This window comes from Dasypus novemcinctus, chromosome 29, assembly GCF_030445035.2.
Source record: "Dasypus novemcinctus isolate mDasNov1 chromosome 29, mDasNov1.1.hap2, whole genome shotgun sequence".
Taxonomy (NCBI): Eukaryota; Metazoa; Chordata; class Mammalia; order Cingulata; family Dasypodidae; genus Dasypus; species Dasypus novemcinctus.
In genome coordinates, this window is record NC_080701.1 from 341,741 (window position 1) to 356,253 (window position 14,513).

At 46.2% G+C, this 14,513-nt stretch overlaps 1 protein-coding gene and 1 pseudogene across 6 annotated transcripts in view; both read left to right on the forward strand.

Annotated features, from left to right (window-relative positions):
* SNX25 (sorting nexin 25) overlaps positions 1 to 14,513 on the forward strand; it is a 175,889-nt gene that overhangs the window by 144,171 nt on the left and 17,205 nt on the right. For 5 of the 6 annotated variants that reach the window (XM_071212559.1, XM_058289873.2, XM_058289875.2 and 2 more), the window contains 4 exons: positions 94 to 366; positions 6,745 to 6,909; positions 9,080 to 9,211; positions 11,873 to 12,013. In XM_071212559.1, coding sequence (XP_071068660.1) covers positions 94 to 366; positions 6,745 to 6,909; positions 9,080 to 9,211; positions 11,873 to 12,013 — 711 coding nt within the window. The remainder of the gene's footprint in view (positions 1 to 93; positions 367 to 6,744; positions 6,910 to 9,079; positions 9,212 to 11,872; positions 12,014 to 14,513) is intronic. The other variant, XM_058289876.2, reaches the window with a different exon arrangement.
* On the forward strand, positions 934 to 3,562 carry LOC139437849 (poly [ADP-ribose] polymerase 1 pseudogene; annotated as a pseudogene).

A 14,513-nucleotide genomic window follows, 5' to 3' on the forward strand; every position in this document is an offset into this window, starting at 1 on the left:
CAGCCTTAAAATGCGGAGAATTCACAGGGAAATCATCTCCCTCAGAGATGATAGCCCTTACCATTGTCTTTTTCCATCTTCTTATCTTTTCAGAATGAAATTCCACAGAAAGTTGGTGAAATTTATCAAAATTTCTTTGTAGAGAGCAAAGAAATATCTGTGGAAAAATCACTTTACAAAGAAATCCAGCAATGCCTTGTAGGAAATAAAGGTATTGAGGTGTTCTTCAAAATCCAGGGAGATGTTTATGAGATCCTAAAGGATAGATATTATCCTTCATTTATTGTCAGTGACATGTATGAGAAATTGATGAGAAAAGAAGAGGAAAAACACATCTCACAGTTGGTTTCCAACAAAGACGAAATGGTGAGTCCCATGAATTTCTTTTCCCTTTTCAGTGAATGAGCTTCGAATATCCTTAGGTGAGCATCTTGGGTGTGCCCTTCAATATACAGGACCTGGGCAGAATAAAAAGCCAGCTTGAATTACATTTTTGCTGCTGGTAACTTCTTTGCCCTTCTTTGTTCCCCTCTTTGTCCTCTGACCAGCGTGGTTTCCCTGCCAGCATTGAGTCGGGGACTCCCTGCCCTCTGTCTTCTTAGACACGCCCCGTTTGACTCCTGAAATGGGAAGGACGGGACATATTTGTAGCTTCAACCAACTGAGACAACCAGTAGGACCATAGTTCAGTCCCAGAATAGAGAAGGGATAAAATGAGATGAGGAAGGAATTGTGGGAGAAGTTATAGGAAATATTGTGGAGTTTAGAAACAGATGAAAGCACAGTGCTCCAAATGAAACCTTGCTCAGCCTATACCTGAATTTTTTTTTTCTTGAAGTGTACTAGGTTATTTTGGAAAGTTCCACATGCTTTATCTCATTTATTGTTACTGACTTTTATGAGCTTTAGGATTTATGAAGGTAAGAGTCCATGATGTCTCCGCCACAACTCAGAGACTTCAGAAGCTGTTCTCAGCACACATCTTGTCCCCCAAGGGGCCGAGGTGAAGACGGAATCTGTTGAAGAAGTGGCCTCAAGAGGGAAGTCAAGGGAGCGGATGTAGCTTAGACCCTTGGCATTTCACCTCCCATGTGGGAGGTCCTGGATTTGGTTTCTGGAGAAGGCGAGCAAACAAGGAGCAGACAGACAAGAGAACCATCTGGAGAAGGGGTGGGGAATAAATTAAAATAAATAAAGTAAAAAAATTAGGGAAGCAGACTTGGCCCAGTGGTTAGGGCATCCGTCTACCACATGGGAGGTCCGCGGTTCAAACCCCGGGCCTCCTTGACCCGTGTGGAGCTGGCCCTTGCGCATTGTTGATGCACGCAAGGAGTGCTGTGCCACACAGGGGTGTCCCTCCGTAGGGGAGCCCCACATGCAAGGAGTAGCACCCCGTAAGGAGAGCCGTCCAGCACGAAAGAAAGTTCAGCCTGCCCAGGAGTGGTGCCGCACACACGGAGAGCTGACACAAACGAGATGATACAACAGAAGAAACACAGATTCCCATGCCACTGACAACAGAAGCGGACAAAGAAGAAGATGCAGCAAATGGACACAGAGAACAGACAACTGGGGTGGGGGGGGGAAGGGGAGAGAAATTTTAAAAAATTAAAATTAATCTTTAGGGAAGCGGACGTGGCTCAACTGATAGAGCATCCACCTACCATATGGAGGGTCCAGGGTTTGATCCCCAGGGCCTCCTGACCTGTGTGGTAAGCTGGCCACCAGCGCAAGGAGTGCGCCTCGCAAGGAGAGCCACCCTGCATGAAAAAGCACAGCATGCCTAGGAGTGGTGCCGCACACACAGACAGCTGACTCAGCAAGATGATGCAACAAAAAAGAGATGCAGTTTCCCAGTGCCACCGAGGGTGCAACTGGGCACAGAAGAACACACAGCGAATGGACACAGAGAGCAGCCAATGTGGGGAAAGGGGAGAGAAATAAATAAAATCTTTAAAAAAAAAATTTAAAAAGAGGGAATTCAGCCACGCTGTCTAAGGGAAGCAAGGGCCCTGTCAAGGAGAAAAGTATCAACAAATCTGAAATGAGGATGAAACTAACTCAAAGAGCAGCTCCGCTCCTGGTTCTGACCTGGAATACTGCACATGCTGTAGACAGGGTGGGAGGGTCTTCAGGGCACTCTCAGCCTGGTGGACATCGTTAAAGGAACCGACTCCTATTATAAGCTGCAACTTCTGGAGGAGGACAAAGAACGCAGGCTGCATATTCAGCAAGCAGCATAGCATGGCGTGGCAGCAAGCTGGAGCAGATGCTGTCCAAGGAAGTTGCCACTGAACACTTGGTGAAATTACATGAAGAAAAACTGGGAATGACTGGGACTCTAAAAATTTCACTGAATATCCCCAAAAAGTCTACCCTTGGAGACTGATTACAGCCAGGATGAAGAGGCAGAGGAGAAGCTGACTTTAAATCCTAGCTCCAAGTGCATGCTCCCCAAGCCAGATCGGGATCTCATAAAGATGATATTTGGTGGAAGGTCTGAAGAAAGCCATGGTGGAGTAGGAGATGGACCTTCAGAAGATGCGCTTGGGAAAGCTGAGCAAATGGCAGATCCGTGCTGCCTCCTCCATCCTCGGCAAGGTCCAGCAGGCAGTGTCCCAGGGCACCAGGACTCCGAGATCCTGGACCTCTTGAATCACTTCTGTACCCTGACCCCCCAAAACCTTGGGGTGAAGAAGCCTCCACTTCTGAACAATGCAGATGGCGTGCAGGCCAAGGTGAAATGCTGGAAAACCTGCTGGACGTCAAGGTGGCCTACAGTCTGCTTGGGTGGGTCTGAGGATGGCAGCAGAGACCCCCTCAATGTCAATGATGACCAGTCCAAAGCTGACATTAAAATGGTGGACAGAGATTCTGAAGACGCTAAGGTCTGTAAGAACACAGTGCCTGCGACTCGGAGGTGGTGGATGTCCTTAGGGTGGAGCGTGGAGGGGAGGGCCAGCGCTACAAGCCCTGCAGCAGCTCCATCACGAAGGCTGCTGTGGCTCGGGACCAGGATCATCACCTTCGTCAGCATCTTGTCCAGGGTCTCTGTATAGCTCCACCTGAAGTGCCCGTGACAGGCTACATGTTTGGTAAAGCAGTCTATTTTGCCTAAGAGTGCCAACCACTGCCACACGTCCCAGAGGACTCTGTAGTCTTGATCCTGTTGGGTGAAGTTGCTTTTGGGAATATATATGAGCCGAAGCTCACTTTGCCTATCAGCAAGATACCCAAGGGCAAACTATGTGTCCAAGGTTTGGGCAAAACTACCCAAGTGTTACTCTGGATGGTGTAGAGGTGCCTTTTGGGGTGGTGTCATCTGGTGTTAATGACACCTGACTACTGTATAATTGTGTATGATATTGCTTAGGTAAATCTGAAGTATCTACTGAAACTGAAACTCTTCGATTTCTTGTGGCAGTGTTTTGTAATTTTCTTAATACAGATCTGTGCTTTTGCATTCCTAATTAAATTAATTCCTAAATAGTTTGGTCTTTTTGTTGCTATTGTAAATGATTTTTTTTTTCTCGATTTCCTCCTCAACTTGCTAATTACTGGTGTATCCAAATACCACTGATTTTTGCGTGTTGAACTTGTATTCTGCTACTATGCTGAACTCATTTATTGGCTCTAATAGCTTTATTGTAGATATTTCAGAATTTTCTAAATGTAGAATCACATCATCTGCTAATAGGGAGAGTTTTACTTCCTCTTTTCCATGTGGGCTTTTTTTCCCCCTTGTCTAATTGCTCTGGCTAAAACTTCTAGCACAATGTTGAATGCCAGTGGCAAATGTGGGAATCCTTGTCTTTCTTGTTCCTGATCTTAGAGGGAAAACTTTGAACTTCTCGCCATTGAGTACAATGTTGGCTGTGGATTTTTCATATATGCCCTTTATTATGTTGAAGAACTTTCCTTCTATACCTGTGTTTTGAAGTGTTTTTATCAAGAAAGGATGCTGGATTTGTCGAATGCCTTTTCTGCATCAATCAAGATGATCATGTAGTTTTTTCCCTTTAGTTTGTTAATGTGTATTGCATTAATTGATTTTCTTATGTTGAACCACCCTTGCATAACAGGAATAAAATGCACTTGATCATGGCATATAATTCTTTTAACATGCTGTTGGATTCGATGTGAAAGTATTTTGTTGAGAAATTTTCACCTATGTTCATTAGATATATTGGTCTGTACTTTTCTTTTCTTGTAGTATCTTTATCTGGCCTTGGTATTAGTGTGATGTTGGCTTCATAAAATGTGTTGGGTAATTTTTCCTCCTCACCAGTTTTTTTGGAAGAGTTTAAACAGGATTGATAGTAAGTCTCGAAATGTTTGATAGAATTCACCAGTGAATCCATCTGGTCCTGGACTTCTCTTTGAAGAGTTTTGATGACTCTTGACTTGTGATTGGTTTATTGAGTTCCTGTATTTTCTTGTGGAGTTGATGTAAGTTGTTTGTGTTTTCCCAGGGATTTGTCCATTTCATCTGGGTTGTTTAGTTTGTTGGCATGTAGTTTTTCATAATATTCTTGTATATTTTTATTTCTGTGTGGTCAGTTGTAATATCCCCCCCTTCCATTCCTGATTTTATTTATTTTCATCTTCTCTCTCTTTTTGCTTTGTTTTGTTTTGTTATGTTAATCTACTTAAGGGTTTGTCAATTTTATTGATCTTCTCAAAGGACCAACTTTTGTTGATTTTCTCTATTGTACTTTTGTTATCAGTTTTACTTATTTCTGCTGTAATCTTTGTTCTTGTTATTTCTTAATGTTTGCTTTGGGATTGATTTGCTATTCTTTTTCTAGTTTCTGCAGGTATTCAGTTAGGTCTTTGATTTTAGCATTTCTTCTTTAATAAGTCTTTTATAGATCTAAATTTCCTTCTCAGCACTATCTTCACTGTATCCTGTAAGTTTTAATAAGTTGGTAAGTTGTGTTCTTGCCATTTGTGTCAAGATATCTACTAATTTCGCCTGCAGTTTCTTTGCCCCACTGCTTGTTTAGGAGTATGTTGTTTAGTGTCCCATATATTTGTGAATTTTCTCCTTTCCTGCCTGTTATTGAGTTTCAGTTTCACTTCATCATGATCAGAAAGGGTACTTTGTATAATTTCAGTCTTCCCAAATTTATTGAGGACTGTTTATGGCCCAGTATGTGGTCTGCCTTGGAGAAAAGCCCGTGAGCATTTGGACTGCTGATTTGGGTTGCAGTGTTCTGTCAAGTCCAGCTTGTTAATCATATTGTTCAAGTTCTCTGTTTCCTTGTTGATCGTCAGTCTAGTTGTTCTGTCTAATGATGTGAGTGGCATGTTGAAGTATCCAGCTATTACTGTAGAGACATATCTCTCTCCTTTCAATTTTGCCAGACTTTGCCTCAGTTTTTTTGGGGCACCCTGGTGAGGTACATACATATGTCTATTACTCCTTCCTGGTGGATTGTCCCTTTTCTCAATATATAATGGCCTTCTGCATCTCTTATCACTTTTTTTTTTGCATTTAAAGTCTGTTTTGTCTGACACTAGAACTACCCCCTGCTCTCTTCTGATTAGTGTCTGCATGAAATATCTTTCTCCAACCTTTCATTTTCAGTCTGTTGGCATCCTGGGGTCTAAGGGGAGCCTCCTGCAGACAGCATATGCGTGGCTCATGTTTTCCTATCCATTCTGCCAGCCCCTGTCTTTTGATTGGGGAGTTTAACCCATCAACATTCAGTGTTGATTTACTTGTTCATTTGCCTGAGTTGTATACTACTTATTCTTTGTAGGGCTTGTGTTTTTTCCTGATGTCTAGGCACCTGGTTCTGATGCTGAGTTTACTCTGATGTTCAGTTTTTCTCTCTTGCCTCGGGATTTACTGTTAAGTAGCTGTGTGCCACCACTGTTCTTTGAGTCTCGTTTCAACTTGCTTTAAATCTTAGGATTGCCCTTGTTTAACTGCTCAAACCAGGTCTAAGGACCCAGTAACGGTGTGCAGGCCAGTTTCCAGAGGGCCTTGGAGAGGGGGCAGTGAAGGCACTTGCTTGCCTGTTACTTATTTTTACCTTTTCACGCACTTTCCTGGTCTGGCCAGCAGATGGCGCTCCCGGGCAGGCCTCTCAGCTCGGCCCCCAGGTGCTGGGGAGTCGTTCAGGGCGCTTCCTCCCGCAGGTGGGTGGTGCCCCTCAGCCTGCGGCACTTCCCCCCGTGCCTCCTTGGCATCCAGCCGGGGGCAGCAGGGGGAGTATGAGAAGCACCTCACCTTTAGCTCCCTGGGGCTCAGGGCACACCAGCCCCACCCCTGGAGGAGCGCGACCCCTGCAGCGCAGACCAGGCTCACTGGCCAGAATCTGGACTTGCTGTAGGCTGTGTCCCTGCCTCCCCTTTTCCCTGGGGAAGGGACCCCTGCACCCCCTCCATCCGGAGGACGCCTTCTTCTTTGCTCGGGGGGTGGGAGGGCCAGCAGGGGCGCCTTCCCTCTGCGCCTCTCTTCTGGGTGGTGGTCGCCCTCCCTGGTGTCCTGAGCTCCAGAGCAGTTTGTGGTCTCCACCTGTCCTTGCGCTCATTCTGGAGTAGTGAGCCCTCCACCTCTCCTCCTGCATCCCCCAGAAGGCCCCTCTGAGCGCTCTTTGTTCACGGCTCTTCCCGTCCGCCCCTCCTGGAACCGAGTGCTTTGGAGCAGTCGACTGCATGATACAGGATCTGTGTGATACTAACATCTCCTGATACTGTGTCTTCATCAGGCGCCTCGTGTGACTTTTCCCGCAGGGCCAGGGGGCCGAGGCTGGTGAGGAATCTCTAGATGAAGGCACCAGTCAGGTTAAGGAGCAAGCCAGCTTTGCTGTAAATAAACTACGAGAACTAACTGAGAAACTTGACTACAAAAGGCAAGCTCTAAGTTCTATTCAAAACGCACCAAAACCTGACAAGAAGGTAACGATTTTGCTGATTGTCTTTAAACGTTTCTATTTGTCTAATTTGATAAATAGTAGTCTTCAGTTTATGCTGAGAAGTTTTATGGTTTCTTTAAAAATAATTTTAACTGTGAGCAAGTTCCATTGTTTTGTGTTTTTTTGCTTACAGTATAGAATTAGAAAAAGACTTGTCTTTAATCTCATGGTTTTGGGTTCTTTCCCAATCATCAACTGTGAGTACCTGTTTTCTTTGTGTTTGGCTTGAAGAACCTTTGGGGAAAGTGGGCAGTTTCCTTCTGTGCCAAATCATTTTTGGAAGTAAGTTAAAGATTCATTTTTTTTTTTCTTTGAAATGCTGTGAGTATAATATAGAGAACCTCACAGAATTATGCAGGAAATAAATAGTTAGCTAAAACTTGACAGAATTTGAAAATTTAAAAATGTAAATAGGATTTCACTAATTGGCATTTTTCAAATCCAAGATATGGTGTACTTTTTTGCTTTCTGTGTATGTCACTTTGAATTCAACAAAGAGGTATGGATGACACTCTTTCGTTTGCCAAATTGGTTTCTTTTGGAGGTTCCGAAAGTGTGTGTGAGAGTTGTAAGCAGGCCAACAGGAAAGTAACATTGAGCAAAGTAATTTCTGTAAGCAGTGTTGGGTTTTCTGTGAGTCTGCTCAACCCTCTTGGACCATCTTGCACTTCTTGGACATTCGGATGCTTTTGTAGACTATGTCTGAAACAATACATAAGGAAAACAACTTAATAGCCTGTTAAAAAAATTTACTGTTAAAATAGCTATTCATTTTTAATCCAGCTATTGTGTAGCTAAACCAGTGGGTTTGTTTAAAAAGGAAACCACTGAAGAAGAAAGCCCTGCCCAGGTGTGCGATCTGTTAGTCGTCCTCGTTGCACGGAGCTGGGAGAGCCCGTGGAATGGTTGGAAGGGCGCTCCGCTGTGGGAGCAGCCAGGTTTCGGGGGGTCGTAAGGAAGAAAGAAGTCCATTCTCCCCTGGTAAGTTTAGAACTCGGGAAGCAGGGAGAAATCGAGTGAGCTGGCAGGTGGAAAGTCAGTATCTGCAATACAATCTGTTTCTTAAGAAGAGTTGTTTCATTTATCAGGATTAATCTCGTTAAAAATTAAAATAATAGTAATAGTAATAAGAAAAGTGATTAGAGAATTTTGTTATTTTCTATTTGGTTCATTGTTTGGTTGAAAGCTATTTCTTGGCCTTCTAAAAAGAATTTAAAGTATGACATAAATATTCATTCTATGCTACAGTTATATGAAAAAATTACCAAGAACTTTGGAGAGATTCACTGGTATTTTGACTTAGTTTGAGCACTAATTTGATTACAGCCGAGGCCATCTGCACCTCATCACACGTCTGTCTGTGGCCACTGTGCACAGGACGCTGAGGGTCGGCAGGAGGGAAGGAGAGATCGTGCTCCTTTTGTAATCTTTCATGTTGGTAAAAATAAAGTATGATATTGAATAACTAGTTAATTTTTTAACCTAAGGCTGGATTCATGTTTAAAGAGTTTTGGTAATCTGGCAATTAACAAACACCAAGAAATCCTGTTATAGAAGGACTTCTGGATTAAATATCTAATTATGAATCAGGTCGTTTTCCCATGTGTGCATACAGGGGAGACGTCTTCCCTCCACAAAGAAAGCCGGGGGTTGCTGACCTTCAGCCTCACCCAAACCCACTCCTCCCTCTCGCTGGCGTCCACGCCAGCAGTGTCGTTTGCTGCTGGAGGTGTAGTCTTCTAACTTGATTTCCTGGAATCTTCCTCCTAGATTACATTTTCTTCTCTGCAGAGTTTGTGAGTCTAGAGCAAATTGTCGGATTCTAGGTTAATACCGACAGTAAATCATGAGCCAGGAAGACTCTCAGAGCCGTGAATGGCACTGATGCCTGCGGCCAGCCGGTCGCGGTGAAACCCGGAGGCCGGCACCTGCAGGCACGGAGCAGAGTGCTGATTGTGGAGCTGGAGCTCCGCGGGTGAAAACGAACCGTGTTGAGGGAGCGCAGGGTAACGACCAGGACAGGGCGTGCTTCCTGCAGGCTCCTGCGGCAGGAGAGCCTTGTAGGACAGCGGGGGCAGAGCTGCACCCCTCGAGGCTTCTCTGGAGGAGATCCAGGGTGCTCCCTCACCCCCAGGATGTTTTCCCTGTGGCAGATTGTTTCCAAGTTGAAGGAGGAGATAACCCTTATGGAGAAGGAGCGCTTGGACCTACAGCTGCACATGGCGAGGACAGACTGGTGGTGCGAGCACCTCGGCATGTGGAGAGCCTCCGTCACCAGCGGGGAGGTCGGTTTGCCTGCTTTTCCTCTCGATTTATTTTATTCTATTTTATTTTATTTTATTTTATTTACTTATTTTTAAGATTTATTTATTTTTTAAAATTTCTCTCCCCTTTCCCCCCTGCCCCTACCCCCGCCCCAGTTGTCTGCTCTCTGTGTCCATTTGCTGCGTGTTTTTCTTTGTCCGCTTCTGTTGTTGTCAGCGGCACGGGAATCTGTGTCTCTTTTTGTTGCGTCATCTTGCTTGTCAGCTCTCCATGTGGGCAGCACCATTCCTGGGCAGGCTGCACTTTCTTTCGCGCTGGGCGGCTCTCCTTACAGGGCGCACTCCTTGCGCGTGGGGCTCCCCTACACAGGGGACACCCCTGCGTGGCAGGGCACTCCTTGCACACATCAGCACTGCGCATGGGTCAGCTCCACACGGGTCAAGGAGGCCCGGGGTTTGAACCGCGGACCTCCCATGTGGTAGATGGATGCCCTAACCACTGGGCCAAGTCCGCTTCCCTCAGTTTATTTTACAAGTTTGGTCTGATGGGATAGGATTTTGCCCTGGGAAATTCAGATTAATAGAAAACGTGTTGTCCTCCTCGTGGGCACATGGGCCGCTCTCCACCCGAAGTCACGCTGTCCCCTGCTTGGGAGCTCTACAGGCTGCCTGGAATGGACCTGCTCCCGCTCTGCTCCATGCGGAGAGTTGTCACTGCCTATCACATTTGGGATAGGAAAGCAGTTAAAATGTCCTTGAGTTTCCAATTTATTTTTCCACTGAGAGTCGAAGTAGGATTTAAAGGACTTTTTAAAATTTGGAGATGAAAATTTTTAAATTCGTTTCTGTTTGTTCCATCCTTCTATGACTTCAATTGCTCAAATTTTAGCAACAATTAATTCTGAATCCTTTCAGTTAGAAAGTTTTTGCTTTTCTTTGAGGGATATAGGATAACAGTTTACAGAATATACTGTATCCCTTTCCTTTGTCTATAAAAATAATGTTTTAGGTGTCTGCACTGTTACTGCTCACGGCTCCTTCTTTGCCACGTGCCCCCGTCTCAGTCATGGAACACCCGGGCCAAGTCCCGCCCCTGTTAGATCCCGTGCACGGCGCTGTCCGTGTTTCCTGTTCCTGCAAAGGGTCTGTCTGATGCTCAGCTCCTGAGACTGGCAAGAGCCCATCTGTCCCCTTCTCTTTTCACTCGTCATTGCCTTTCAAGCACCAGTGGCTTGATGCTCTTCAGGGCGTAAAGTTCACAACCTTAAATTCATGTCTGGGTTAGTCAGAGAAACACACATGGTCCCCAAGAGCTACGGTGAGAGCATGCCATTACGCGGGAGCTTAACCAAGGCCCTTAGCATGTAGCTGGCGCTCCCGTTAGGCTGGCTCAGGATTTATGCCTGCTTGAGGGGAAGGGTGGGTCGGGTCAGGCGCCGTGCCACCTTGGCCTGGTGCACAGAAACCCACAGTCCAGGTGCAGTTGTCCTCCTTGGGCAGGCTCAGGGCTGTGTGATGCCAGAGGTAGAAGGACGTCCCCTCCTAGCTCTGCCTGGAGTGGCTCTGACGTCCCAGTGTATTAGAATGACCTTTCAAAGGCGGATTTTAAAAAGAAAGAAAAAGCCCTCACCAGACCCTGGGCTCTGAAACCCCTTTGTTACTCAGGCGCTTTCTGTGCCCCGTGGGCACTGAAAAGATGAAGGAAATGGAAACAGGAGCCACCTGCCCGCCGAGACCCCACCGCCATGCGTCCTGGGCTGCTGCAGTCTTGTCAGTTTCCTGAGCTGTGACGCTGAGGGGTCAGTGACACAGTGTGCGACCCTAGAAAAGGGCCCACCTCCCCGTCCTCTCGGTGGGGATTGCGGGCCTGCCGTCCAGGACTGTCCAGGGAGCGCAGCAAATCTTGTCTCTCCTCCTTTCTAGTGACTCTTTCTAATGCTGTTATGAACTAATTGAGGCTCAAATTCAGTGTATTCTCTTAGCTATTTATTTTTTAAAAAGTGGCCTATTCTGAATTGTGATGCTGTATTTGCACGTGCACGTGCGAATTGTCTAAGTTGGGACATGGAATTACATCCCTGAAGTTAAACTGGGGAAACAGCCCTCTCCGAGAGAGGTTCTGGTGTGTCCAAAACCTGTTGGCTTGTTGTTAATTTGTTTTTTCAAGAAAACACAGCTAGGATGTTAAGTTGGTAGTATTAGTTTTCTCTTGCTACATAAAGTTAACACGAACTTGATGGTTTAAAACGGCACCCACCTAGGAGCTCTTTTTTGTAGGTAGAATCAATCTGGCAGCATGGCTGGCTCTCAGCCTGGTGGGTCGCAGGCTGAACGTAGATGTTGCCAGACCGAGTCTGAGCCTCTGGGAACGCCCATGTCCAAGCTCGCAGCCTCTGACAGCGCAGGTCCTTGAGGCTGTGGGACGGGCCCATCAGCTGGGTGGCTCTCAGGCCTTCCGTGTCGCCCTCCGCCCCTGAGCCAGCACCCCACGCCAAGTCCTTCTTGCGCTGGGGCTCTCTGTGATCCTCTTGATACTTGAGAGAAAACTCTGCTTTTAAAAGGTTCGTGCAATTAGTTTAGCCCCACCTGGATAATCTCCTGTTTTAGTGTGGAGTGGAATCTCGGGGGAGGTCTTGGAATCCTGTCCACCACGTCTGCTCACCAGGCTGTTTTCTTTTCAAGGTTATGGAGGAGAATGGTGAGCAAATGCCCTGTTACTTGGTCATGGTGACCTTGCAGGAAGTTGGAGGAGTTGAGACAAAGCACTGGACCGTCCCCCGAAGGCTCAGCGAGTTTCAGAATCTACATCGGAAACTTAGCGAGGTGTGTATACTAGTGAGCGGTCGTGGGGTTACCAGGTGTGTGTACTAGTGAGCGGTTGTGGGGTTACCAGGTGTGTGCACTAGTGAGCGGTCGTGGGGTTACCAGGTACCTGTACTAGTGAGCGGTCATGGGGTTTACCAGGTGTGTGCACTAGTGAGCGGTCGTGGGGTTACCAGGTGTGTGCGCTAGTGAGCGGTCGTGGGGTTACCAGATGCGTGTGCTAGTGAGCGGTTGTGGGGTTACCAGGTGTGTGCACTAGTGAGCGGTTGTGGGGTTACCAGGTGTGTGTACTAGTGAGCGGTTGTGGGGTTACCAGGTATGTGAACTAGTGAGCGGTCGTGGGGTTACCAGGTACCTGTACTAGTGAGCGGTCATGGGGTTTACCAGGTGTGTGCGCTAGTGAGCGGTCGTGGGGTTACCAGCATGAGCTCATTTCGATTCTCACAGATAGGGAAGCTGACATTGGAAGTTTACTCGGCCTGTTCTACCTGCTTCACAGCAGATAACTGTCTGATCTTTATAGTACGGTGCTGTGGACTCCCAAGCTGGAAGGGGCCCAGGAGCACCCAGGGCTGTGATTTTGAAGCTGCCAGTTGTGTCCATTAGTGGGTAGTGACGTCACTTACGGTTATAACAGTAGGTAGAGAACGGACCCCTTGGGAGCGCAGCGCAGATTGCCAGGAGTCAGCCGCGTGTGGCCGCGGGAGGCCAGGTTCACGCCAGGCTGCTGGAGCTCATGTCCCAGCTCTGCCTCTTTTGGGCGCCGTGACCTGGAACTTGCCTCGGGTTCCTCATCAAGAAAATACGGATAATAGTACCCCCCACCTAATGCCATGAGGTGGTTGTGGGCCTTAATCAAGGGAAGAAAATGAACGCAAGCAGACGGTCACATAATCAACATTGTGGTTTTTGTTAGTACTAGTAGTGATGGTAAAAATAATGGTTGTAATGAGCATTGTTTGTAGAAGTTTTAGTTATATACACGTGCATATATTATATTTAAGTAGACATATACATGTGTGTAAGTTTTGGGTTTCAATGTGAAATGTATTTCCTACTGTGAGTTTTAGTTAAAAATGTTTAAAAGCACTACTCCAGGTTATTCTTTTTATTTGATAATGAGGGGAACTGATCCATAAAGTTTTTGAAAAATCGACTTGCCGTAGTGGCCAAACCAGGAGCAGAATCCAGACTGCCTTCCCTTCAATTCACTAGCCTTCCCATCTCCTCGTCTTGCGCTAATTCTCCTTCTACTGGAGATAACTGCCCTTTACCCAAGCAATTAAAAAGGTCTTCAATCACTTTTCTTTAATTTTGGTATATTTTCCTCTTCTCAGAATGAAGTGATACTAGTAAAATCTTATAATTTTGTAAATGAAATATGCCTGTCTCCTTTAACCTTTTTAAAAACCCTTTTAGTGACTCTCTTCTGACTGCTATAACTTCTTTAACACCTTTTTAAAGGATGGTGGCCCAAAGTGAATGTAATAATACAATGTATCTCTGAAAGACTGTGGTCACCCCAGCCGTGTGTAAAAAATATATATTTATCTTAATATAAGAATAAATGTTTCCTAAAATTGTTGAATAAAATTGCTACTCCAGAAATATGCCCTGTTTACCCTGTGACAAACCATTGTGAAGCCAAAGTTTAGCCTCATTCTAGTTACTGATCAAAACAGAAGGAAGGAGGAAAAGGAATTTAGGGAAGATTTGGAAAGAAATTGTCCTTGAAAAATAAAATATACTTAGAAAATCAACAGTTAACTGAAGCATTAGAAGGAAAATACATGATAAATCCATGTCTGTCTGTCTCATTATCGTCTTTCCCCATCAATGAACTCCCTTACCCTTGCTATTTCCAGTCACGTTTTCATGTTTTGAAAGAGCCTGTCCTCTAACAACTGTGACAGGAAGCACCTTTTCAGGTCCCTGATGATTTTCATCTTCAACTCTCACTACCTCTTTCATTTCTCTAAAGTTCTAACCTACATCTGAGCCCTGATTTATAGACCCTTCTTGGATAAATCCCCTTGTCCTTGTGATGCTTCAGTGGGCTGTGCAGGACTCTTCCACCTTCTGAAGGACCTGCCTGCACTCGTTACCGCTGCCCTTAGGCCTCCTTGTGCTGCCCCTGCCCTTAGGCCTCCTTGTGTAGCCGCTGCCCTTAGGCCTCGTTGTGTTCCCCCTGCCCTTAGGCCTCCTTGTGTAGCCGCTGCCCTTAGGCCTCGTTGTGTTCCCCCTGCCCTTAGGCCTCGTTGTGTTCCCCCTGCCCTTAGGCCTCGTTGTGTTCCCCCTGCCCTTAGGCCTCGTTGTGTTCCCCCTGCCCTTAGGCCTCGTTGTGTTCCCCCTGCCCTTAGGCCTCATTGTGCTGCCCCTGCCCTTAGGCCTCCTTGTGTTCCCCCTGCCCTTAGGCCTCGTTGTGTTCCCGCTGCCCTTAAGCCTCCTTGTGTTCCCCCTGCCTGTAGGCCTTGTTGTGCTGCCCCTTGCTGGCCCTTGG